The 27,592-nt window shown below is 42.3% G+C and overlaps 1 protein-coding gene across 3 annotated transcripts in view; it reads right to left on the bottom strand.

The window, feature by feature from the left end:
- Snx30 (sorting nexin family member 30) overlaps positions 1 to 27,592 on the bottom strand; it is a 98,347-nt gene that overhangs the window by 20,009 nt on the left and 50,746 nt on the right. For all 3 annotated transcript variants that reach the window (XM_020170841.2, XM_074051246.1, XM_074051245.1), the window contains 4 exons: positions 22,971 to 23,081; positions 15,142 to 15,300; positions 12,963 to 13,158; positions 11,431 to 11,630 (listed from right to left, as the gene is read on the bottom strand). In XM_020170841.2, the coding sequence (XP_020026430.1) occupies positions 11,431 to 11,630; positions 12,963 to 13,158; positions 15,142 to 15,300; positions 22,971 to 23,081 (666 nt within the window). The remainder of the gene's footprint in view (positions 1 to 11,430; positions 11,631 to 12,962; positions 13,159 to 15,141; positions 15,301 to 22,970; positions 23,082 to 27,592) is intronic.

Raw genomic sequence — 27,592 nt, forward strand, 5'->3', positions numbered from 1 at the left:
GGCTGTTGAACAGAGCTAAGCATTGTCTTTACTCTTTCATTCACTGAGTTGATCCCTGGTAGGAGATCACTGCTTCATCCATTGACATGGGAGCCACTTACAGGGGGCCTGCCTCATTCACAGGCTTATTACATGTGGTTTTGACCACACATGATATAAATAAATAAATAACCAAACAGACAAACAAATAAAAAGAAACTTCAAAAACAGAATTTTTCATTCCTGCACGCATATCATACAGCTCAGTTAACGTGGAGGAGCTCTGCCAGTCTTGCGCTCTTCTGTGTTGCGTTTAAATTATTGTGTGATCTATTGAGTGTTTCCCTACCTTTATTTTTGTGAAAATCTGTCTCCTCAAAAGCAAATGATACTCCAAAAGGCAAAAGTTTACTATGCTTGACTGAAGTGATAAGTGAAAATTTCAGGTCTGTTGAAAGGCGGCACATCTTTAGCAGAAGTTGAGCGGCGTTACGGGAAAAATGAACCAAGCATCTGACGTCCAGCGCTGAACGCTACACCGCCTGAGTGCACAGTCTTCCTCAATGGCGGGCTCCTTGGGACGCTATGACCACAACACCTAAGGTCTATTGTGTTTGTCCTCCCGCTGGGTCAGGAACAAAAAGCAAAGTTTCCGAGGGCTCAGGAAGGATGCAGACACAGAATGAGGCTGTATATGTGCAAGAGCTCTGTGTGTACAAGTCCAGGACTCCTAGAACCACACAGCAAGTCTGCCAGAGTGAGTGGGAAGTGGGCCCAACCAAAGTTGGCCCTGGTTGGGACTGACACGAGGCAAGCCAGGTGCTCAGGGCACAAAATGTGAGAAAACACTCACTCTTAGGCCCATGCCAGCAGGTCAGCATCTGAGAGAGAGAATCTCCATGAACCTGTGCCCTGGGCTCACTTTCCTTGCCTCGTCTACTCTTAGCTCTGCTGCTAAGATCTTAGTAAGTGAAACAGAAAAGCTTGTAGAACATTCATTAAAGATTTCTTTTTTCTTCTTCTTCTGGTAGAATCAGAAATAGCAAACCAAGAATGATTTAAAAAAAGTTTTTTCCCCCACTAACTCAAGAAGTCACAAGTTGCTATGAAAGTTTCTAACCATACATTTTCCCCCTAGGGACCTTCCAGCAGAGCATGGAGGTACCTTGGGTTCCCATCAATGTGCTCAAAAGTGATGAGTGACTGAACAGTTGAAAGCACTCCAGGTCCAACCTTCTAACAGAATGTACTGGGAAACCCCAAATCTCCCTTAAGAAATAATTTACTTTGAGGCTATTTCTTTTATTTTTCTTTGTTTTGGTTTTGCAGTACTGAGGTTTCAACTCAAGACCTACACCTTGAGCCACTCCACCATCCCTTTTTTGTGATGGGCTTTTTCAAGATAGGGTCTCCTGAACTATTTGCCTGGGCTGGCTTTGAAACTCAATCCTCCTGACCTCTGCCTCCTGAATAGCTAGGATTACAGGCGTGAGCCACTGCTGCCCAGCTTGAGGAATGTTCCTTTCTCCAGGAAAAGAGCAAGAGACAAAACCTGCAATCCCCCTTTTCCGTGGTGTGCCACTCATCTTCTCCCAAGTGCGTAGATGTTTGCTTCCTGCACTCATTAATCTCTGAATAGTACTTACAGTGACGTTCAAAGGAACCTTCCGCTATGATGGAAACATTCTATATGTTTCTGCTCTCTCTAACACAGTAGCCTTCCCTGCCTACTGACCACTTCAAGTGTGGCTCATGTGACCAAGGAGCTGGGTTTAAGTTTTATTTTGTTTTACTAATTTTAACTTAATTTAAATAAATAGCTATATATGATATGTGGCTAGCATACTGGATGGCATACATCTATACAGTAAAAACAAACAAAAAATTAGGGGTCCTTTCTGGATTTCATAGAGACTAGAAAATAATCTAAATCCACTGGTCTGATCCCAGGAGGGGACAGTAAAAATCGAACTCTCCACCTGACAGAAACACACACACAATGCTATCCGTGGAGTGAAGGAGAAGCCCGGGAGGGGCCGGCTGGAATTCTTACCCTGTGTATGTACTTCCCTTCACAGGGTGCTGCACGTTTTACTGGAAAAGCATGTTCCCAGCCTCACACTTCTAGGAATGAAGATGAATTGCAAGAATTGCCAGAACTTCAGAGCCAAACGATTGACACGCAACTATGGCAAGAACTTCAGAAACAAAGCTCTTTAGACAATGTCATGGAATACAGTCAGAACACAGAGGACTTTCTGTCCCTCGTTCTACTCCACAACTCTTTGCTGGGGTTGCCAAAGCCCCTGGAGGGGGGAGGGATGGGAGAGAGGTACACCAAATCCATACAGTTAACATAGTGTACAGGTAAGTCTTCTTCAGTCCCCCAAAGGCAGCAAGGGAGCCTCAAAATGCAGCCCTATTCCCTCCCTTCAGGTTGCTGGGCCACTGTCCTCAGCCTCTGCTACCCTGACCTCACCTATAGCAGCCAAAATTCTTCCCTCTTGAGCAGACTGGCTGGAGGATCTGTTTAAAACCCTAGTGTCACTGCACAGCATACAAGACTCCCAACAACCCTGTGGAGGCAAGAGGACGTCGTGCCTGTTTTCTAGACAAGGAAACACGGCACAGTGACAGTAGCGGATGCGTTCAATGCCACACTGCTGACTGATAACATAGCAGTGACTTTTTCAGGCTCTTCCTGCTAGCTTCCAGCTTAGGTTTTCACGTCTGACCATGACCCAACCATACTGAAGGTTGGGAAGCATGTTCTGAATTGATATACTGTTTACCACTACCATGCTTGTGGGAAGCAAATGACTCTGCATACTGTTGGCTGGGGTCCAAGAGTACAGGCCCCCTACTCAACACACAGTCTCCATGGATAAAACCAGTCAAAACAGCTGATGGCTGTTAGATAGGGCTGAGCCTACAATGGGGTGACAGGGCCAACAGGCCAAGTTGGAGTCTGCAGAGAACCTGTCCATCACAGAGGACATGCACAGGTGTTCACCTGGGTCCCTCACAGAACTTTATAGGGATCTCTGATCTGACAGACATGAGAAATCAATGGAGATACTTTCCTCCTCACAGTCTGTGTCACAGCCCCTCCTCCCCGTTTCTGCCATATGGCATCTTCATTCATTTATCCGGGGCAGGGCTAGGGCAGAAAACAGAACAACAACAAAAATAAATAAATAAATAACCCTTGCCTGTGTGGAGCTTCCATGCTGGAGGGCAGGCAGACAGCATCAAGTGAAATAAACAGTGTTAACAATAAGACAGGAAAGCAGAACGTGAAGGACCGAGGGCTCGGGAGAAAACAAAACTGTCACAGCGTGTGCAGGGAGGGCCTCACATTCAGGAGGATCACATTATTTGGATCCTGATTTTTTGGGGGGAGGTGATATAAAAACAGGGTCTAGGACAAATTGAGCACTAACTGGATATGTGAGCACAGTAAGAAACCAGTTTTTGTTTTCATAGGTGTGACAATAATGTAGTTCTTTTATGTTCTGAATATTTTCATATAAAATGACAGGATGTCCAGGATTTACTTTAAAATAATCCAGGCGCTGGGGGTTGGGAGTTGCTGGGAGCAGAGGCAGAACAAAATGGGTCATGAGTAGGCAACTCTTGAAGCTGGCTGAAGTATGTATATGTGGGTTTGCCGGACTTTCAACTTCTGGGCATGTTTGGATTTTTCTACAATAAAAACATTAAACAATGGAAACACAGTATCTGTTATCTAAAATGTTAAAACAAGCTAATAATAGCCTTCCTGAGGCCTGCAACGATGCCATTCATGACATATTTATGGCAAACAGCTTCTATCCTACAATGAAAACACTGCCTGGAAGATTAGATCACAGATACAGTCCGTGGTTTGGCTCTTGACCTCACCACTGGATTTTTTCCAGGAAAACACCACAATGGTCAGTATCTACGGGAGAGTTGGATATTCTTCCCCGGAGCTCATGTCCATGTCTTCCCTGGGTGAGACTGTGGGCTCACGGACTGAGGAGCGGAAAAGGCAGTCCAGCAGCTACCCAGAAGCCTCCTCAAGCATACAGTTTTTAAGCTTCCAATCTTCGTGTAAAAGGGACATTAGGATCAAAGCTGACCGACAGCTCAGCCAAACGTAGACAACCGCAGAACACAATGGTCTGTACACCGGTGTGCCAAGGGCTGACAATCCCAAAACCCCAAGAGCAACTCATGTAGAACAGTGTGTTTAGTAACAAATAAGGAAGTTCAAATGAGAATGAAACTGAACACTGAACATGGCCCTGGGACCACCTAGGGTGGCCCTCTAGGAGAGCATCTTCATACAAGCAGGAGCATTCATGACCTGGTCCTGGTGGCATCACAATTTCTGATTGAATGATTGAGCACAGGCTGCTCCTTTTGCACATTCATTCTGTTGAAAATGAGACTGCCTATGAGCTAAGTGTTCTTGAGCAATGTTGGTAACTGAAGCCACACCTTTTACCCGAATATTAAAGTATCTTAAAAGATTTGTTCCAGAAAATTTGGAAAATAAAGAAAACCATAAAGAGCCGGGTGCCAGTGGCTCATACTTAAAATCCTAGCTACTCAGGAGGCAGAGATCAGGAAGATCATGGTTCAAAGCCCACCAGGGCAAATACTTCATGAGACCACCTTAAAAAAAAAGCCCATAACAAAAAAAGGGTTGGTGGAGTGGCTCAAAGTGTAGGTCCTGAGTTCAAGTCCCAGTACTGCCAAAAAAACACCATCCATAATCTCATTTCTCAGACATAATTAGCAATGCTTACGACTTCGTTTCCAGTCCCTTTGGATGACTTCCTTGATGTTACTCACTTCTGTTTTCTCTTCTGGCACTCCTATCATTCAAATGTTGGATGTACTCCTCTAGCTTTCATATTTTTTCTCTCCAATCCACTGTCTTTTTGTTTTGTATGTGATTTCCTTAAAATTTTCTTGTACTTCTTCTTGATTTTTATTTTCATTCCTATCACGATTTTAATTTCCAAGAGCTCTTCATTCTCTGAATTTAAAAAGAAATCTCGTCTTGTAGCTATGCTTTCTTCTCTTTCTGAGGATATTAATGATTGTTTTCTGGAAATTTTCTTCCCCTTTTAATGTTTCATTCAACATGCTTTTTCTTGTTTGTCTTTACTTTCTGATATTCATATTAGAGTCTTCCCTTAAATATTTGGTAACCCCTGCTCTTTGCACACAGAGAGCTTGTCAACAATTCTCTCAAGGGGACTCTGCTGGGTCCTTTCCTGGAGGGAGTCCCCTCCCACCCCTGCCCACTTCATCCTCTTCCCTTGGCTTATTCGGATTTTCTAGAAAAGACTATGCTAAGCTTTGCATGGAAGATAAAAGCTGAGAGCCAAGCAGGAAAATGCGACTAAGTCTCATGTTCAGAAGTCTTTTACTGACGCTCTCAGCTGTCCCTGGAGTCTCTTGGTCCAGAGACCCTCTAATTTTACTACTTCCAATCAAGATGCCCCCAGTTTTGCCAGCATGGAGAAGGGACAGTGGCCCCTGAATAAAGAGAGAGAAGAGAATGGGAAGCTCTAACTGATTCTTGAACAGACTCCCGACTTACTCGCCTCTTCAGCTCCAACTCACCCTCATCTCCAAGGGGCGTGGTGCTCCGTTCTTGACTTTTAGTCAGATTCCACAGTTTCTCCCCAACTCAGCTTTTGTGACTTTTATGATTCACTTCTCACCTCTCAATTTGCTTCTAGTTCCCCAAATTTCATTGCTATTGTCTCCTTGCCTATTGCTCTTGTCTTTGTGGGCTTATATCTTTTTTTTTTTTTTTAAATCTTTCCAGGGTCACTTTGGTGGGGCTGCACGAAGGGATTTAAATATGCATTCAGTCTGCCATTGCCGGGAATCTCAGTTTCTATTTTTATAGTTTTCTTACTTTTTTAAATCGGCAAGATCATCATATACGTTTCATATCCTGCTTCTTCATATTTTCACTTTAAATTGCAAGAAATCTTTCTTTCTTTTTTTTTTTAAGACAGGGTTTCACTGTAGCCCAGGCTTGCCTTGAACTTGTAGTCCTCCTGGCTCAGCCTTCTAGGTCCTAGGATTACAGGCATGCACCGCCATGCCTGGCTTCAAATTAAAGGAAACCAGACCCTCCATCCATAATCACTTTTGTTCAGAAAGAGGGAAATTTTATTTTCTCAGCAACTCAATCTTCTAAAAACATCTTCATTTCAGTGAAAGGCACTGAAAAAATCCAACCTAAGGCATGAAGTGCCAACCTGCCTATAGTGTAAGTCACTCACGCCACCTTGTGGCCTGTTAGGGGAAATGGTGGACAGGAAGAAAAAAACCCAATTAGTTGGCCTTTGAAAAGAACCAACCTGGGATGTTGTTGTAGATATCTCTAACTCAAAGACAAACTATCTTCAAGCCAAAACTCCTGCATCCACATTTCACAGCTCTAATCACGAACACCAACTTCCGTATTACTAAATCCAACAGCAACTGTCTATCACGTCCTTTCTCCTTAGCATTTCTCTTGGCTCTCCAGAACCAGTTCTCTACTTTTTTTCTCCTATGACATCAACCACTTCTTTTCAGGCTCCTTTGCTACTTGTTCCTCTTGATTAGACCTTGGGCCACAGGCTACCTGGAGCTCATCTACCCAGGTGACCTACCTCAGTCTCATAGACTTAAACCCCATCCACATTTCTAGTCCCACGCTGAACTAAAACTCATAACCAACTGCCACGACTGCTCCACTTTAATGGCCAGTAGGCATATTTTTTAATTCAAAAGGGCCAAAGAACTAGATCGCCAACTGCCCAACGTGTCCTCCCTTAGAGTTCCCCATCCCAATAAACAGGACACCTTCCACTCAAATTGCTAAAACCCAAACCTCAATTCCTCCCTTTCTTACTTCACATTAATACAGCAGTAAGTCTTTTTGGCTCTTTGACCAAGACATGTCCCCAGTCCATCCACTTCTCTACCATCAAGTCCAAGTTCTACCTCCTTTGGTTCCCTGGGACAGCCTCCCGCATGGTCTCGCCCACTCCACTCTCATTCTCTACCACTTAGTCTCAGCACAACAGCACTAGTTATCTCTTGAAAGCAGAAATCACATCCTGTTGATTGCCTGCATAAAACCAAATAGCTTCCCTTCTGTTTCTTAGAGCAGAATCCAGTCTCTAACCATCCAGGTCCTTTAAGACACTATTATGTGACCTATTCCCTCTCCTCGACTTTCCCTCCAACCACGCACTCCCTTGCTCATTGTCCTCCACTCACACTGGCCCTGCTGATCTGCAAATGTGCCAAGCTCACTTCTGCTTTAGAACTTTTGCACTGGCCATTCCCTCTGCCTGAAATGCTCTGTCCTGGGGTTCTTGTATGGCTAAATCCTTTATGTCATTAAGTCTTAGCCAGAGCTACTTTCTCCATACTTCAGACCCTCACCTCATCCCCAGTCATCCCCCAAGATCTCAGAAATAAGCATGCTTGTTGACCTCTATAGGTCTTAAAAATAATAAGATGCACAACATGGGTAAAACAGTTATATATTGTAAATGATCCAAATTCACCAAACTATCAAATTCAATTAAATAACCATCGACCACCTCCTATGGATAAGGCAGTGCAGGAAATAAGATAGTCCTATCCTAACCTTCTTAAATAAGGCTTCTCTGCCTCTTGGCCTTTTCATGACCCCAAGAGTCAAAAAACACAGCCAGAAATTTGGAAAGGGACTCTAAGACAATCTCTTCTCAGCCCATCACTGCTCTAATTACACTCACACACACACAGGCTGTAGGATGTGAAATCCCACACAAGGGCTAATGTGTGAGCCACAGGGTGTTAACATGGGCAGGCACTCCTCTCCCTCCCCTCCCCACCCTGTCTTTCCACACTTTCTTGTAATCCATGCCTTCAACCATCTTTCTAGTACAAGCCGTTCTCAATGTTAACTGCCTGAAAAATCTCCCTGCTCCATTAGTTCTATGTGGTCCGATAATGACCCCATTTTTTCTATGCTTTCTCTCCACCTTCAAAGAGAATAGAATGTACCCAGCCACAACTGTCCTTAAAGAGATAAAATTTGAGACCAGCCTTGAAAAGCCAGAGATCATCTAGCTTTCCTCTTGGCAAGTAGTCAGTACATAGTTGTTAGGTGACTAGTCACTAGGGAGTGTTGTCTACAGCCAAAGAACAGAGAAAAGATTTACCTATAGGGTTCAGTATCTTTAGCTATAAAATGAACAAATTAGATAACATGATCCCAAAGTCCCTTTCAAACACAGAGAGGACCCCAACCACAGCCACATTAGGAAAGGGCTTCAAGAAGCCCCATCTAAGACCCTCAACTAGTGCGAATTCCTAAAACTCCAAATGTTAAGGACAGGTACTCACTTTGGTTCACCCAAAACCAAGATGAAAGGGGGAGGCTGACAAAACATCAGCACACCAGTAACTCTCCATCAAAACAAAGCCAGGTCCTCAGTTCTGAAGCCTAGCCAGCAGTGATGAGGAGCATGTTGCAGCCAGGCCTTCAGTAATCCCCTTCTTCCCATTTTAGTTTCCATAAGTAATACCAAAGTCTTGTCCCACTTACATCTAAAATTCAGAAAGTTATTTTGAAGATGGAATTAGATGACTTTCCTGTAGGAATAAAATATAGTTAAGAATTCTTGGGTTAGAGTCATGGTTCAAGTGGTAGAGCACCTGCTTTGCAAGTGCGAAGCCCTGAGTTCAAACCCGCCAAAAAAAAAAAAAAAACAGAATTCTTGCTGGACATGGCGGCATATGCCTGTAATCCCAGCATTCAGGAGGCTGAGGCAAGAGAATCTCAAGATTGAGGCCATCCTGGGCTACACAGTGAAACCATCTCAAAAAAAAAAGGGGGATAAACTTATCCAAAGTACACTGTACACATCTATGACATTATCACAATAAAACCCCTTGTACTATTAATGTATGACAACGAAAAATAATTTTTAAAAATCTTACGGAGCAGCAATATTCAAAGGTAGAGAGCCACTAAAGACATCCATCACTGTGTCCATGTCTAATCCGGGCTACATGTACCCTAACAACCCTTCGTGCAGTCCTGGCCTTGCTATCAAGTCACTTGTGTCTGGCCCAGAGCACACTGCAGAAATGTCTTCCTTGTGCCAAGAGGGAAGCAGGTGGCCTCTTTTTTTTTCTACCAGGGTGCAGCTCAGTTTGCCATGGGGCAGTGCTCAGGTTCCAGAGACTGACAATCAACTCTTCCTCTTTGCCAGGCCCTTCCTTCCCTGGACAACATTGCAGACAATCCCTCTCCCAGCCTGACTGACCAGATTGCAATTTTTTTCTGGCTCTGTGAACTGAGTACACATGCCTCACACATGGGATGAGGAAAGAGATCAAACAAATGCTTTGATATATAACTTCAATCACTCACACAAGCTTATGTCTCACAATGTAATGATGTTTTAATAAAGATGACAGATAAATCCTTGCTAAGTGGACAATCCTGCTTCAGCACAAGTGTACATTAAGTACTAACGTGCTTGCCACATACAACAATAAAGAAATTAGGACACGAGAATATCCTAAAACTGTGCATGCATTGGCACTTTAGTCTGAGTGAGCTTAGGGAGAATTTTGGCCATACAAGAAACAAGTCCAGGGATTGTAAAAATGTAACTCTTCACAAAACAAACACTATTAACTTAAGTAAAATATCAAGGAAAATGAAATATTTAGGTCCATTTTAAGAAAGCCAGGATGCCTTTCTCTACTTGTTTCAGCCACAGAATTTAAAAGGCAGTATCTCAAAATCTCAATTTTTAGAAGAGGCAATAGAAGGAATGGAAAAAGGAAAATGAGCTGCAAATGTGGAGCCACAAGTTTTGGTTTTCGGGCTCAGTTCCGATAATTCACAACCAGGCTGCTCAGGCTTAAGATCTCACATCCGAGCTTTGTCCTGTCATCACCACCATGCTTACCCCACAGATAAGGAAATTCCTGTGCTTTCCTGACACGGTGAGATCCAGACACAAGCTTGACTTTCAAAGTATTTTATTAGCAGCTTTATAGGGTAGACATGACACCATGATTCAAAACCAGGAACAGGCTTCCCTCCCCATGGTCCACCCTTTGGATCAAGAGCCTTAACAGATCCATACCTGATAGAACAAGACGGAACAAGAAAGCTGGCTATGTGGGACTTTGTTATACTATCTCTTTGCTTTGGGGTATGAAATTTTTCATAATAAAGTTTTAAAAAATTTTTATAACTACTTGATTCATTTTTCACTCCTTTTCTTAAGCTATAGAATATTTTCATAGGTCTACGATTTTTCTGGCTTCCCATTTTTACAACCCATTGTTGACTGACAGGTTTCTCACTAGATATGGATCATTCCCTACTAGGTCATTTCTGAGGGGAGGCCCCAGACCTGCCCCAAAGCCAAGCAATTCAGAGGGCTCCTTCAGAAGTAAGGGGCTATTTGGAGGTGGGGATATTCAACACTAAGTCCCAAGTTATCTTCTGTTGTCAGGAAGATGAATCCTTTTTCTCTCACTGGTGTCACCATCATGGTAGTCCCCTAAAGCTATATTCTCAACCAGTCTCTGTGCAGGCTGGGGAAGTTTCTGGTGTGGGAATTAAAGCATTTTATTGTCATGCTGCATATAGAGTTGGAGGTAGAAATATTTGGTTCTCATTCTTCTTCTATTTTATTCATTGCTGCTAGTAAGACCAAAGCCATTCTGACTCTCATACCTTTTATACCTTCTCCCTTTCTTTAAAAGCTTTCAAAATCATACCACTTTCGATTTAAAATTTCACAGTGATATGCTTTAGGCTGGTTCTCTTTTCATTCCTTATTCCTAAGCAATCAGCATATCCATTTAATCTGACGACTCGTGTCTTCAGCTTTGGGAGAATTTCATGAATTATTTCTTTCATAATTTCCTTCCCTTGGTTATCCCTGCACTTTCAATCAGGAGCTCTGCAGACCCTTCAGGATTAATCCCCTCAGACTCTTACCTTTCTTTCACACTTCTGTATTTTTGCACGTTTGCCTTTTTTTTCCAATTTTTTTGTCTTATTTTCTAAGATTTCCATACCCTCACCTATCAACTTTACCATTCAATTTGATTTCAGCAGTCACGCTGTAACTTCCCAGAGCTCTCGCTGGCTAACAAATAATCCACACATCCTGCCCTTGTTTAGTGGATATTGTGTCTTCTTGAACTCTGAGTATACTAATAAGAATGTCTCCTAAACAGCCTTTTATCATCTAGTGCACATACTGGGTTTACCATGTAGTCTATTAATAGGACCATGATGTCAGTTCACGTCACATGTCATCTGCCCACCTAGGAAGAAGGAAGTGTCTACCACGTGGGAGCAAACAATAGTCCATTACTTTTTGATAATGACTATTGCAAAGAAGTAAGCCAGCTTACCTTCATGGAGTCGGAGTATAAAATATATTCCCTGAGCACGGGTAGAAAGTCTTCTGTCATATCATCTGTCAGCTCTTCCAAGGCTGTGGAGCAGTTCCCGATGCAAGCTGACACACCTTCCAGGGGCTCAGCCAGCTCACCTTCTAAGGCACTCCATGTGGAGTACACAGGCCCGTATTCTCTCAGCTCTACGAGGTACTCTGAAGGGGGAAGAGAAGCCAGTTAGTATCTGGCTGGGAGTGCTCCCTGGTATGAACGACTCTGGAGTCAACATAGCCAAAAGCTCTCTACATTAAAACGCCTTGGCCAGCTCCTCACCTGAGTATTCTTTCCTTTAAGCACACCACTGTTTCTAACAACATTTTTTACAGGTAACATCAAAACATCCAGGCCTCTGGATAATGGGAAAAATGTTAAGAGCTACATCTTGCAAACATCTTCAGAAATAACCACTCCCCTACCCATAGAGTGAAGCAGTGCTTTAATGGGTAATGGGAACAGACTATCACATAGGGTTAGTGGTATTTTTAAAGGAAAAGAAATCAGTCACAATGGGGAAAACAATGGAATTATAGGAAAGGTTTTGCTGAGAGAGATGTGGTCCTATGTAAGCAGACTCCCTCTCTCACTCAGTGGTCATCCTTGGTTCCACTAAAATTTTCCATGTCATCCTTAGGTGTGGAGGGACCAAAAGCTGTCTCTGCAGGACTCGCATGGTACCATCAGTGGATGAAGGGTAAGGAGTACAGGGAAGAAGAAAAGAATGTTGGCTCTTCTTCCCTCCAAAGAAAATCTGGCCCTTCCTTTGTCACCAGGATTCTTATAGTTACAACAGAATACTGATGCCATTGTTGAGTTGTCAGTGAATGACACCATTTGAAGCATCTATTGCTATGCATTTAACATGTCAGCACGATCATTTACACTGTTCAAGTCAATCTGGACTACACATGTGTAAGAAGACAAAAACCCCCAGCATTCTAGGACATGGCAAATTGGGTGACCATGAGAGGCATGGAAAGGCAGGGTGGCAACCAGCAGGAAGGAAGGGTAGACACAAGCTGGCACTGGCCAGCTGAGGAGTGGGTGTGAAATGAAGCAGGGCAGGAAGTATGAGTACATTTTGAGTTTGAAGGCTCACTGGGCTACAACTGTGGCAAACACAGATCACCATGCTCCTGCCAGAAAGGGTACCTAAGTTTGTTTTTACAATTATCATTCCTAGGGATGAAGGGCAGTTGTGCTCACACCTCCACTTTTAAAGCTACAGTTAAGAAAAATAAAGGGGAAAGCTCTGGAGACTCAGAAGCAGGGGAAAAAGCAAACACAAGGCTGAGATGCAAGACAAGAGATGGGTGCAAAGCTATACTCCAGTCACAATGAGCTCCTCCTCTGGTTTTTATCTGTTTTATAAATGTGGCCTGGTTTTATCACTGCAGCATTTGCATGGTTTGATTCTGCTCAGCACATATGAATGTCATTCCTGCCACTGCAGTCCCTGGGCACGATCAGGGTCTTAACAAAGAGCTCACCTATTTCTTCTTTGATGATCCTTTGGGCTATTCGATCGATGGTTCCCAGTTTGAGTGCAAAGGTGTCTAAGTATTCACCAATGACTGCAAACTCAAGAGGCCGACTCCTCAGCTTGTAGCCTCCTGTGACATGCTTGACTGACTCTCCCACTCTGGTCAGCAATGCCATCCCCTGCTTCTTGTAGGCGTTGAGGTCCTAAGAGTGACATATGAACAAACTCAAGGGACTCGATCACTCGCACAGCTAGGACTGAGTAAACCCACTCCTAAAGACAGCCTCTCATTGGAAATGGAAGACTGGGGAAACAAGCAGCTGAGTTAGAATGACCTGGTCACATATACAGTGATGCCCCTCACCACTGACACCATGATCCCCAGACACACACATCCATGTTCCCTGTCCAGGCCCTGTCAACAGTCCCTCTAGCCAAGTCCATGCACCTGAGCACTCCATCCTTCAAATACAACACTGCTTCTAACATAACTTTTAAAACCTCTGACTGATCTCTACTGATCTGTACACTAAGAAGTAGTAATAATGGTAAATTTTAACTTACGTGTATTTTGCCAGAATTTAATTTGTTTTCTGGTGGAACTGGGATTTGAACTTGGCTTTACACTTGGAAAGCAGGCATGCTACCTCATAAGCCACACCTCTACTCATTCTGCTCTGGTTATTTTGGAAAAGGGGTCTTGTGAACTATTTGCCCACATTGGCCTTGAACCACCATTCTCCAGATCTTAGCCTCCCAAGCAGCTAGGATTATAGGCATGGGTCATCGGTGCCCAGCCTCAATTTAAAAATTTTTAAAAAGAAAAAAAGGGCCATTCAGTATGTTTAGCTCAACAAGTAATACTGAACTTGGGCTGCTGGCATGCATTATGATTAAAGGCACCTGTCCTACACTCACTTATGTAAAGTTGGATTTTGGAGGACCTTACACATTTTTTAAATCATTAAATCATTTTCATACTGCTTGGTCAACAAATCTCTCTCTCTCCCTCTCTCTCCCATGCACACTTCCCATTTATTCTTCGTACAGATCCCTAATGACTAAGCATCCAGCCCCTCCTCTTCCGCTTTCTCTCAATAAAGATGGTGTCTGAAGACCTTCTGGACAATGGACCTGCAACTTGGGTGAGAAAGTGAGTTGCACTTTTAGAGAAAAGATGAACTTGACTTTGAATACAAGTTCAAAGAACTATACTTTAAAATCCATTCACCAGGAAATACTTATTAAGAAGTGTTCAACCTGAAGAAGGCTTGGTGTGGGGAGGTGAAGAAAAATGCTAGCTGAGGTTAAAAAACAAAGCAAAACTGAAGGACTCTGCCAGGTGGTTTCCACCGAGTGGAGAACAAAAGCCCCTTAAAATATCAGCTGATGTGATCTGTAAATATTTCTCCGTTCTGCAATTTTAAACTGGACAGCAAACAGAAAACTGGACAGTACCTGGACGTCAATACTCTCGCCAACATATGAATGGCTGGAATCAGGAATATGACATCTGAAACCAAACACATGGGGCTGGAAGGAAGCTCAGAGTCTCAGCAGTGACCCATTCTGCAGGCAGTGAGTGAGGCACCTCAGGTTTTCCATTGGCCAGTTCTGCCAACAGAGTCAGTGCAGAGACAAGCTAATGAACACCTGAGCTTGAATACACAGGTTCTGACAATTGTGTAGGACCCAAATATTTCTCTGGCAAATGCTTGGAAAACACATACCCAACAGGAATGGTCAGGCAGTGAGATACGGAGGAGAGGTGTGATCTTAGGCACCACAAAGACCCAATTTCACTGTGTAAGCACAAACTTTCTGAACTTCAGTTTCCTGTCTGCAATGAGACTATGAAGAACATCCTTGCTAAACTTCCAACAAATATTCTTTCCCTTTTGTGGCTAACTCAGTAATACTGCCAAGAAGCATTTAAGGAAACACTTATCTCTGCTTCTGGCACGAGAAAATATTTTAACTGCCACTGCTATACCAGCGGGGGAGGTTTGGTTTCCTCCTGAATCCTAACACAAAAACCATGCCAGTGCGACAGGCATCAAAAATTTTCTGATACCTGTAACCGAGGACCATTTGTGCAGGAGGCTGGAGAGGGATCAATGTAGCTTTTAAGAGAGAAACCCATGAACGATCATTTGGGGAAGGAATATACAAAGTTCTGTCCTTACCTTAGCAGTAAGGAAAACATTAAAGTGTTCATTGAAAGAGAGCACAGGGTGATCAGTAATTCTTTTTAGAAATTTATCCAGAGCTTTTCTTCTGGTCTCCACAAACTCTTCTGAAAAACGATCCACAACCCCTTTCACCACAAACTTCTCAGGAAGCGGCTATGAAAACAGGAAGGAAAAAATCAGAGTCATTGAGAAGATGGTGCAAGGAAAACCACCAGGCTAAGAAATAATTTCTATTACCCATCTGTTCAGGAACAGTATTTCTTAACCGGTCAGAACTTTATGTAGTTGGCAATACAAAGCAACTATCCTGAAAATTTTATAATGCAAAAATAAAACACTACAGTGGCCAGGCATGGTCGTGCACACCTGTAATCCCAGCACACAGAAAGTGGAGGCAGGAGGACTGTGAGTTCCAGAACAGGCTGGGCTGTCTCTAAAAAATAAAACTAAAAACCCTAAAACATAGTCCCTGAAATATCAAGTCATATATAATTATCTTCACATTGTTTGATACACAAACTATACAATAGGAAAGTTATAGCAAAGTAAGAAAAATAGTCTAAGGAAAGAAGGCAAACACTCAATCCCAGACAGACATGGAGGCTCATATCTATAATCCCAGCTACTCGAGAGGTGGGTAGAACACCAGAAATACAGCATGCAGTCAGTTGTGCAGGCCATCTAGCCCCATGTTCAGCCCAGCAAAAGCACCAGAGAGGTTATCTTAATAGGGTATGAGTGTTCTGTCCGGCCCCCACCTGACCCAGACACTGCTCTTTCAGATGATCACCAATGACTTCGTAATTATCAAATCCAGTGGCTATTTTTCTGTCATATGTCAGGGAATCTGTCAGGCAAACCCTTACTCACTTCTGCTGAATAGGACTTAGGAGGAAGGCTAACAAGCAAATAAATGGTGGAGGTGTGCCTCATTTAACAGGACAATGGCCTTAGACAGCTGTCCACTATTCAGATATTCTACCTTGAACTTAACGTCTGGATGAACTGGGGGCTTCCTATTTAAAGGAGCCCTAGGGTGAATCCTCCTGCAAGGAGAATTTCCTTCTGGAACCAATGCTATTGTTCCCAAAGGTATATGGCTTTGGGAATCTCTTTCTCCCACTTCAAGTTTCCTTACTGGGAACACCTGCTCTCCTCAGCCTCACCTGCATTATGCTCTGTGTTGTTTACGCATAGGAGTCTGAACTGCTGGTGAAGTCAAGTGCGTGCAGAGCCTAAAGAGCTCAACACAGCAACAAGAGCACGTCAGATGCCTAAGAATGCTGAGACTCAGAACAGACAGCAAAGCGGGGTGTGGACTCCAGCGGAGAACATCCAAATGTCTTCGGGGCCAAAATGTTCTTAGAATCATCTAGGATGCTACTTTATACCTGCTAGGATGGTTATTTTAAAAATAGAAAATAAGTGTTGGCAAATAAATAAGAAATTGGATCCTTACACATGGCTGGTAGGAACAGAAGAATGGTACAGCCATCATGGAAAACAGTTGGGTATATCCTCAAAAAATTGCCCAGAATTACTACATGATCCAGCAATTCCATTTCCTGGTGTATAGCCAAGATAACTGAAAACAAGTGTTGCACAAAATCTTGAACAACAAATGTTGACAGCAGCATTTCTCACAAGAGCTTGGCTGGAAAAGGAGGCAGTGACTGACTGCTGGTGGGCATGGGCTGTCTTCTGGAGGTGATGAAAGTGTTCTGGATTAAACAGTGCTGACAACTGTGCAACACTAAAGATGTACTAAAAGCTACTCAACTGATGCTTTAAAATGACAAATTTTAAGTTATATAAATTTCATTTCAATGTATTAAAAAAAAAAACAAAAAACAAAGTAAGCACCTGGTGGGAGCAGACACCAGAAAGATGAGAAGACACTACGATGCCGGCTTTGACTGCAGGTAGCCCCTCAGAGCTAGTACACATTTTCTGCTTGATACCTCAGAAGGAATGCAGCCCCGACCCACATGTCCATTTTGGACTTTTGAGCTCTGGAGCTTGAAGACATTTCATTTCTGTTGTCTAAGCTACCTTAAAAAAATATTATGACCTAGGATGGGGGGGGTCATTGTACCAAACCTCTCTTCTTTAGTACATTTGTTATTTTCCTAATGGAAAAAGCTCTAAATATACATACAGACATATGTTGGAACCTGCAATTACAGTAATCCACTAAAAATTTCATAGCAGTTGATACTTTGGAAAAGTACCTTCACGTTATCTTATGTTCCATATTTGCTTACAACACTATTCTGAAATTTGTGAAATAAAGGCTTATGGCCTGTAGATTGTAGCTGAAAAGGTACCTTTTTGGGTAGGAAATTGGGACAGCCTTTGACTGCTCAGGTATGAAATGTCACCTTCCTCTTGTCCATGCTTGGATTGCCTCTTAGATGTAATCCACCAAACATTCAGTGCACACCCACTGACAACATGACCCATCCTCTCCTATCCTCATCAATTTAATAGAAAATACTTTCCTAAACAAAGATAACTGCCAAATAAATAAAGGAGTATCAAGATCAAAAGCCTTGTCCCCATAAAGAATACTTCCAAGCCTGGTTTAATTCAAGGCATTTGAAAGTTCAACCAAGTTTCATTACTTATTAACTTATCTACTGGGCTAAAGGACTATATGTTTAACAGTACAAAAAATGAGGGAGAGACTAGAAAATGAAATTGAAGATTTTATGGATTATTTCATATTAAGAAAAGCAATTATTGCATTGTAAATTTCTTCTCATTAATTCCTGTGAGAGTTTACCACTTCCTAGAAGAAAACCAGCTGCATAGCAAATTCAAACACATCCTTCCTGCAAAACTCCTTCATAAAGGTAAAGCAAACATTAAATTTCCAAGAGAAATTAAACACTGAGGGGTTTAATAGATGTGTTGATACCATCTTCCATACCTATGCTTGCCCATTTAATCACAAGTTCTCTGTGCTGTGTAACTAGGAGTGCTCCAGTAAATGATGCAGTGTTAAGGCCACTGAGTGAACACAGAAGAAAAGGAAAGAATGGTGGCTGCCAGGCGATGGGGAGGGGGACACAGGGAGTTGTCAAGTGATATCATATCGTTAGACAAGATGAACAAGTTCTAGCTCTTAGCCCCACCCCGCCCCCACCACACACACACACACACACACACACACACACACACACACACACACACGGAACTTATGGAGGTGACAGATATGTTTATTGTTATGACTGTGCTAATGAGATCATGGATGTCCAGACGGTCATGGAATTGTACAGGGGGGTTTTAAAAACAATTGTACCTTGATAAAGCCTAAAAAGAAACACTGAGAGGAAAACCGTTCCATAAAGACTCTGGTGGCTCCAAATGTTACATAATTAGGAAAACACAGTGAACCGCCTTTAGGAGATGGCTAACTCAAACTCCAGACACTTCCAAGATGGCATTTTAAACACACATGCTTGTTTCCACTTTGCAAATTGCAAAGGAACAAAAGCAATAAAAAATTTTTTAAAAACTGTCATAGCACTACAAGACATAAAAGGCTACAGTCGTGGCGTAACATGTCTCTCACAGGTTCACGTTGTCCCCAGCTGGTGGCACTGTTAGAAGGTGGTGGAAACTTTAAGAGATGGGACCCAGCTGGAGGAAGGTCACTGAATATTATACCTGGTGCTGGTCCTTTCCTAGCTATGCTTCCTGGCCACCAAGAAGTGAGTACTCTGTGCCACAGGCTCCAGCTGCCATGACTCTCTGCCCCACCTCAGGCCCAAAGCAATGGATCCAACCAACCATGGACTGAAAGCTCTGAAACTATGAACCAAAATAAATCCTTCCTCCTTTTACATAGTTTCCCTCAAGTATTTGTCACATGATGAAAAAGTCTGACTAAACACAGGTACTGTTAGGCACTTGTGGGTACAACTCAGTGGTACAGTATATACCTAGCAGGTGTGAGGCCCTAGGTTCAATACCCAAGCACCACCAAAAAAAAAAAAAAAAAAGAGGGAAACTTTTTCACAAGACAGATTTGTTAAGACAAAGTAGAAAAGATCGGATTGAAAGAAACATCAATCAATCAACATAAACAATCTTATCCATCTTATGATTCTACCCAGGCAAAATAAAGATCCATCTAGGAAGGAGGCGGTTGGGTTTCTCCAGCAGAGCCCCAAAGACAGAGAACAAGGCAGGTCTGTGAGGGCTCATGAAGAAAAGCAAATCACAGAAGCTGGGTGTCTCCCCAGAGTCACAGTCTGACTGCCTGTTCACCTACAATCTCATACGGCTTCAATGAAGTGGGGATTTTATCTCCACACTCCTAACATAAACTGCAGAATTAGAAAACACATTTTTCACCACTGTTGACTTAAGATGGAAAAAAAAAAAAAAAACGAAAAGAAAAGAAACTCCCAGGAACAGGAATCTGCTGCCACTCCCCCAAATTTCCCAACTCATTCAGATAAGATTCTAGAGTTCTTCCCCCAAAATGACAGCAAATAAAAAGAAAATTCAACTTTTAAATGAGCAAAAAAACTAATAGATATTTCTCTAAGAAGACAAACAAATGTGCAAAGAGCTAATCATTAGCCATCAGGGAAATGCAAATGAAATCCTCAGTGAGACACCACTTCACATCCATGAGGATGACTGTAATTAAAAAGACCGTTAATTATCACCGTTGATAAGGACATGGAGAAACTGGAGCTCCCATACATAGCATGTGGGAATGGGAACTGATGTCGCCACTTTGGAAAACAGCAGTGTTTTGTGTGTGTGTGTGTGTGTGTGTGTGTGTGTGTGTTTTCTTTTCTTTTTTTTTTTGGTTTGGCTTTGAGGACCTTGCTCATGCTAGGCAGGTATTCTACTACTTAAGCCACGCCTCCAGTCCCCCCCTTTGGAAAAGTCTGGCAGTTCCTCAAAAGATTACAATAGAATTACACCCAAGAAATATGAAAACACATGAATATCCATAGTAGTCTTACTCATAATTCCACCCAAAAAGCAATACTAAAACGTCTATCAAGAGAGTGAGTGAATAGACAAAAAATGGCCTATTCATACAACAGAATATTATCTGACAATAAAAGAGGAGTAAGGAGGTGGGTGCAGTGGCTCACACCTATAATCCTAGGTGCTCAGGAGGCAGAGATCAGAAGGATCACAGTTTGAGGCCAGCTTGTACTGCACAGCAAGTTCTGGCCAACCTAAGCAATAAGACCCTATTCAAAAAAAGAAAAAGAAAGGCAATCTAAGAAATTTAACAATTATGCAGAACATTTACTGGCTCGCCATCCGACACTAAGTTCCCCATGGCAGAGATCCTTGTCCATCTTCAAATTCTTCACCCTACCCTCTGATCCTTTCCAAGGTCACCCACCAGGCCTAGTGAAAACATGAAATTCAAAACCTAGCTGGATAGCCTAGCAAAGTTGCTGTGAAATGACTTGTAAAGAGGCTCATTTCTAGTTTGACTTTCACTTTGAAATCAGGGTTACTCTCCTAAATTGACCCTCTCTTCACTTCAGATATCTATCAAGGACTAATGAAGAAATTTGTCTCCATCTGATTCTCACATTCCTTCCTACTCACCAAGTCTACCCAAACCCTAATAAACCACCCTTAAAGAGGCTCCATCTAGCGGGGCACAGACTTCAGTCTGTGGACGCGTGCCACCGTGTTCCACCAGCAGGTGTCACTCTCTAGCCTTTGATCCTCAAGCCTCAAACCTCAAACCACTGGCTGTCAGAAGGGAGAGCATCCTGCGGGCACCTTCCTTGCAGAGCTCAGGGTGGAAGGCAGCGAGAGACAGAGTTGACAGACAGACATCTGGGGGGAGGGGGATGAGCACCACCTCCAGTCAGGTGATCCAGGTTAACAGTGATCATATGAGAATGACATCTACCTCTGTGGCTTTCCTCTCCAAAACACTTACTTCAGTCTAGCCTAATCACGAGAAAAAACCCCAGACAAATGTCAACTGAGGGACAATCTCCAAAATACCTCACCAGTGCTCCTCAAAACTGTCAAGGTCATCAAAGGACAAGGGAGCCTGAGACACTGTTACAACCAAAAAGAGACCCCATTACAAAAAATAATGTGGTGTCCTGGGTCCCAGAACAGAAAAGCAACAGAACTCTGAAAAAAGTACTTTTAGCAAAAAAGGTTTATTTAAAAATGATGACAATGATGATTGGTTCATTAATTGTGACCAATGTTAACAAGGAACAAAACTGAGTGTGGAATATATTATGAGAATTCTCTTTGTTATCTTTGCAATAATTCTATCATTCTTTTTTTTTTTTTGGACAGTACTGGGACAGTTTGAAGGACTCAGGTCTTTGCACTTGCTAGGCAGGTGCTCTACCACTTGAGCCACGACCCCACCCTTTTTGCTTGTTATTTTTCAAATAGGGTCTTGCATTTTTGCCTAGGCCAGCCTTGGACCATGATCCTTCTACCTACACCCCCTGTAGAGCTGGGATTACATCCATGAATTACCATCCTGCCTTATTTGTTGAGATGGGAGTCTTGCTAACTTCTTGCCTAGTCCGGTCTCGAACCAAGATCCTTCCAATCTCAGCCTGCTGGGTGCCTTGGTATTAGCCACTGTGATTGTAAAACTGTTCTGAAATAAAAAGTTTGTTTTAAAAAGTTATTCACTAGCTGCCAATTTTGTCAAATTAAGATTATATTTTAAGGGATAGTTCCAACGGCTTAAAAATGATCTTTTCCTTTGCAGGCATGGTTTTAGTGATTAGAAAGTAGAAAAGGAAAAGCTCAGGCTTGGGGAGCAGAAGAACACATGGTGAGCAAAGACAAGCCACTCTGGGAAGAGCAGAGTCCTCAGGAGTCCTATCGTTTCTACCCCTATGCCAGCAATATGACTCCTTTTGCCTTGAAAAACAATGTGTATGTTCACAACACACACAGCCTCTTCCAACCATGGAGGAAAAAAAGAAGGTTGGAAGATGTAATGGCAACAGGAAAACAGAAGTGCTAAGACTTTATCAAACAAGATTTTTGCTGCATGATAGAGCAGTCTGTCTTTCACTTCCCTAAAGCTCCATAGACCCCTCAAAACAATTGGAGTCTAAACAGTTATTATTACTACGTTAAAAAAAAAAAGGCATCAGAGGGCTTGGGGTGCAGGGGTGGAGGTTGGCTCAAGTAGTAGAGAGCCTGCCTTGCAAGTGTGAGGCCCTGACTTCAAACCCCAGTCCTCAAGAAGGAAAAAAAAAAGTCATCAGAAAAATAATTAATACGTATCTTATTAGTCTTTGAAATTTCATTCACTCTGGTTCTGTTAAAAAAAAATGCAGATGTACGTGGTAGGTACAGGTTATGCTGCCTCAGTAGGTAGAGACAGGTGTTTTTCTTGTTTGTTCTTTAAATAGAAAACTGTGGCTGCATGAATGGTATGCTGGATTCCAGTCCCTGAGTTGCTCACATCCAAAGAAAGCCAGCCACTACGTGAAGCATCTTTCTTTACCCAGTGGCAGCCATTCAAACCTCAAAAGTGATTTGTACCAAGAAGGAAAAAGAGTTTCAGTGAGGCTCACACTCCCAACTTCAACCTTTAAAGCAGCAGCAAGTGAGAACTGTCACCATGAAAGTGAAACTCTACCCCACAGAAACTGGCACCGTAAATCAGAAGCCAAAACCCAAAAGGTGAAATATACTACCCAAAATGTTTTACCTGCATATGACAGGTGAATCGAGGTGGACTGCACCTGTGATTGAAGGGGCAAGGCTGACCAATACCCAGGGGAAAGGTGACAGGATGAGTAGGTAACAAGCTGTCACAACTTACTACCTACGGGAATGAGATGAGTAGGCTGTGACTCCTCCAGCTTGCTCCTCAGCCAGTCAAAATCCTGGTATCTTCGACGGACAGAATATTCTGGCAAGTCAAACTCCACCCGAGTACTCTGCAAAGTGGAAGAGAATGGAAAAAAAAATAAACAGAAGGGATGGTAGCATGTCTTGGCTAAAAGGAAGGAAAAAAGGGCTCTCAGAATAACCAAACTGGGCATGAACACTTTCTTTCCACCAAGTGTAGCAGCCAAATGGCAGAGTTTACCAACATGGAAGGACCAGTCTGGGCCATGGGGCCCAGTTAAAATTCAAGGAGCTAGGATGCAAATGTCAGGTTTGGTATTTTCTGGGATTTTTGTTTTTGTTTTTTCCTACATTCAGGAAATGGAACTCAACTGTCCCTCAGAATTGTATCAAACATTTGATCCATTTCCTCCAGGCCTAACTCTAAAAATGTCTTTTTGCACAGTAATTCCACTTAGGATATTGCTACTGAAGCCAAACCTGTAGAAAGAAATGAGGTCTCCAACTTCTGCTCACACACTCACGAGCTGTGGGGAAGGCGGAAGGAAACAAACAAGAGCTCAGACAGTGGGTCACTCAGGAGGCTGACTCCGTGAAAACAGAAAAGTTTTGCTTAATCCACCAAATTCTGCCAGAACTATGACCCTGAAGGCATATTGTACTTTGGATGCATATGAAAATATCTAGAAAGAAATAAACAAAATGCCATTGGATTACAGAAAAATCCTAATAATCTTCTCCCGTCCCTGAATTTTTTTAAGTTTTCTGAAATGTGACTGCAGCAATAAAACCAATGTTAAACAAAACTGATTTATACCCAAACAAGATTGTTAGTCATTAATTAAAATCATGTCTCAGACAAGCCATATTTCTCTAGTAGGTTACTGAGAGTTACTGATCTCAGTATAAGATAAAAATGTCTCCAACTACATTTTATAAATTTTTACTTTCTCAAGTCAAAAATCTGCCTTGATCCAATTTTTTTAGAAAATCTAAAAAACACATAAATTATCCATCCAGCAAAGAAGAAAGCTATGAAGAGCTCTGGCACTGAAGATTATGACGTGATCCTCCCCAAAAGCTGTGCTCATAGTCCGGGAAAGGACCCAGTCTGGGACTGACCCCAACTAACCCTTTTCAAATCCCACGCACCTGCCAGCAACACCCAGTTAACACACACTTCCCACACATGGTGGGGGAAGATGTAGGGGATGCATTCAGTGTAGCTTTGTATAAACGACTAGAAGATGCCCCTAAGAGAAGGGCATTGCAGTACTGCAGGTGGAGAGAGAAAGCTGAAATCCTGAGAACAAGTCACTGCTGATGAACTCTGCAGGCACTGTGTGACAGGAACACTGCAGATGGTGGCCTGACACTGCCCCTGAGGCAGAGTGCGCAGAGCTCTGCCCCAAGCAGTCACAACACCCACACAAGATCCCCAGATGCCACCCTAAGCCTTTGTTTCCTCAACAGTCGAAAGGGACATTCAAGACCCCTCAGATCCCCCAACAGGCTCCATTGGAGGACTCGGCAGCAACCATGGGCAGTGACAGGTGGATTTTGAAAGGTGAAGGGTGACAGCAGCTCATTTTCATTGGAACCAGGACTGACTGCAGGGGACTCTCCTTTGTGACTTCTGAAATCTTACACGACCAGCTGACCATTTCTCTCTATTGTGTCTTTCACCTCCATTTCATAAATTATATTTTATGTGAATATTTCCACTCCAACTTTAAAATCAAGATTTGGTAACTATAAAAAGCAGCATGAGGACCAGAGGAATGGCTCAAGTGGTAGAGCTCTTGCCTCAAAAGGCCTTGAGTTCAAACCCCAGTACAGCAAGGGGAAAAAAAAAAAAAAGCAGCATGATAAAACACAAGGTGCTTGGTTGTTTTGTTTTGCTGCAACCAATCTCACATTAGAAGAACTGGCTGTTTCCTCCTTCTGTTTATCCAGGAGATATATATATATACACACACATACATACATACATATCCATCTATACTAAACTTCAGGAAAAATAAGGAAATGAAATTAAATATTGGCCATAATCTCTCTAAATAGAAATAAACAAAACCAATACTACAGTTATATATTTCCATTTTTCTATGCACATTTATTCATTTTCTGTATCACTTTAATACATCTTAGACATTAAGTTCAGACCTACAAAATCATTTTAACACATGTATCATTCCACTTAATGGCTATTCCATAATTAAACCAAATCCCCACTGAAGCTATTTTCAATCTTTCTTTCCTGCTTTTTTTTGCAGTACTGGGATTTGCTCTGCCACTTAAGCCACATTCCCAGCCCAATTCTTCAACAGATAAACAGTGCTGCAGCAAACATCGTTAGGCACCTATCTGATAATTCCCTTTAAATAAATTCCTAAAGCCAGAATTGCTGGATGAAAGAACACACATATTAAGTGACATGCTTTCAAAAATGAAGTAATTTATATTCTTGTGTGTGTGTGTGTGTGTGTGTGTGTGTGTATGTGGTACTGGGGTTTGAACTCAGGGCCTCGCGCTTGCTAGGCAGGTGCTCTGCCACTCGAGCCACCCACTAGCCCTTTTGTTTGTTTTTCAAATAGGGTCTCACACTTTTGCCCAGGCCACCCTGTACTGCAATCATCCTACCTACACCTCCCACAAATCTTAGATCACAGGTGCATGCCGCCACGCTCAGCTTATTGATTAAGGTGGTCTCACTAACTTTTTGCCCCAGTTGGCCTCAAACTACAGTCCTCCTGATCTCTTCCTCCTGAGTAGCTGGGATTATAGATATGAGGCACTACACCCAGCCAGCAATTTATATTCTTACCACATATTCTTAGGAACTAGTTATCTTTAATAGATATCTAACTGAAAAATAATATGTCACCTTTGTTTTACTATTGTTGAGCTGATGACTACTGCAGATGGACAATCTTTCAAATGTCTGTTTCATATTTTTTCAAATTGTAAGTGATGCTTTTTCCTTTGTATAAGCTCTTTATGGCAATTTGCCTATCATAATTTCCAAATGGTTTCTGGATGCAGAATTTTTTGATTGTCATGTAGTAATTTCACCCATTTTTTCCCTTTAAGGTAGCTACTTTTTGTGTCATCAATAAGGACCCCCTTTTGCAAGTTTATTCCTTATATCCTTACCTTCATTTATGGTTTTATTTTTATGTCTTTAGGCTCTGTTATTCTGCTTCTAGGAATTTACCACTGGAAAAAAATTTTAAGTGGCAAATAAAACAGGCATCTGCCTGTAATCCCAGCACTGGGGAGGCTAAGGCAGGAGGATGGATAAGTGTAAGACCAACCTGAGCTACATAGCAAGATCATACCTCTAAAAAAGCGGGATAGGGGGCTGGGCTTGGGCTCACTCCCCACCACTGCTAAATTACAGATGATAGATAGATAGATAGACAGATAAGCAAATAAGCCAGGCATGGTGCCTCACACATATAGTTCAACCTACTTGGAGGCTGAAGTGGAAGATGGCTTGAACCCAAGAATTTAAGGCCAGCCTGAGCAAAACAAAGAAGCAAGCAAGGAACTAGCCAATATATTTGTGTAATGCTCTGCATTGCAACACTATTTAAAATAGCAAAGGAATCACAGTCACCTAAAGGTCTAACAATGGCACACTACCAAGAAAAGCATGGTGTAGTTATTCTATAGTTATCAGTAACCATGTAATTATATTTGTAACACATTTTAAATGACAAAAGATCCAATATAGTTTTAAGGGAAAACAACAGGATAGCAAATTAACTGTACATACGATTTCATTTGTGCTAACATCTGGATAAAGATCAGAAGAAAATTCAGAACTGGTCACGAAAACTGTCCTCTTTGTACTCATCTTAGTTTCCAAATTTCACACCATACTTACTTAATATCTATTAAGCTACATGTACAAGATGCTTATGTTTCCATAGCTCCTTTAAGGACCACAGGGGATTTAATATGAAAGGAGAAACTTGCCTGACACTTTGGAGGGCAATAAGGGAAAAGGCATCACGAAACAGAAGGATGCTCACACAATTGAGCCCAGTATTTATTTTACTGATTTTTACCACAGCTTGTTCTATCAAAGACAGTGATAGGTAAAATACAATCAAATGACATAAATTAGAAGGTAAGAAAGATAAAGGAAAAACAGGACAGAGAGGAAAAAGTACAGCCAGGAATGAGGCTAGCAAAACTCACTCACAATGCAACACTGCCCAGTAGCTAAAACTGGGCCACGGACACCATTGTGAATTACTGGAGAGAAACCTACTTATAGGACTCAAAGTATTCATAAAATATGAAGATCAATAAATATTTCATCTGTGAAATTCAGGATACTGAAGAAAACATTGCCTCTATTTTCTAATAGTGGTGGCTAACAGAGAGATGGAGAAAGGAAGGGAGGAAAGGAAAGAAGGAGGGAAGGAGGGAGGGAGGGAGGGGGGGGGAGGGAGGGAGGGAGGGAGGAAGGAAGGAGGCAGACCTCTTCCCTTATCAAATGATAATCCCATGCTGCTTCAAATCCTTGCCACCCTAAAAGAACACCTGAGAATGATGGGTAGAAACTGGGCTTTGGCCATTCGTCCTC

The sequence above is a fragment of the Castor canadensis genome, chromosome 13, assembly GCF_047511655.1.
Source record: "Castor canadensis chromosome 13, mCasCan1.hap1v2, whole genome shotgun sequence".
In the NCBI taxonomy this organism is placed as follows: domain Eukaryota; kingdom Metazoa; phylum Chordata; class Mammalia; order Rodentia; family Castoridae; genus Castor; species Castor canadensis.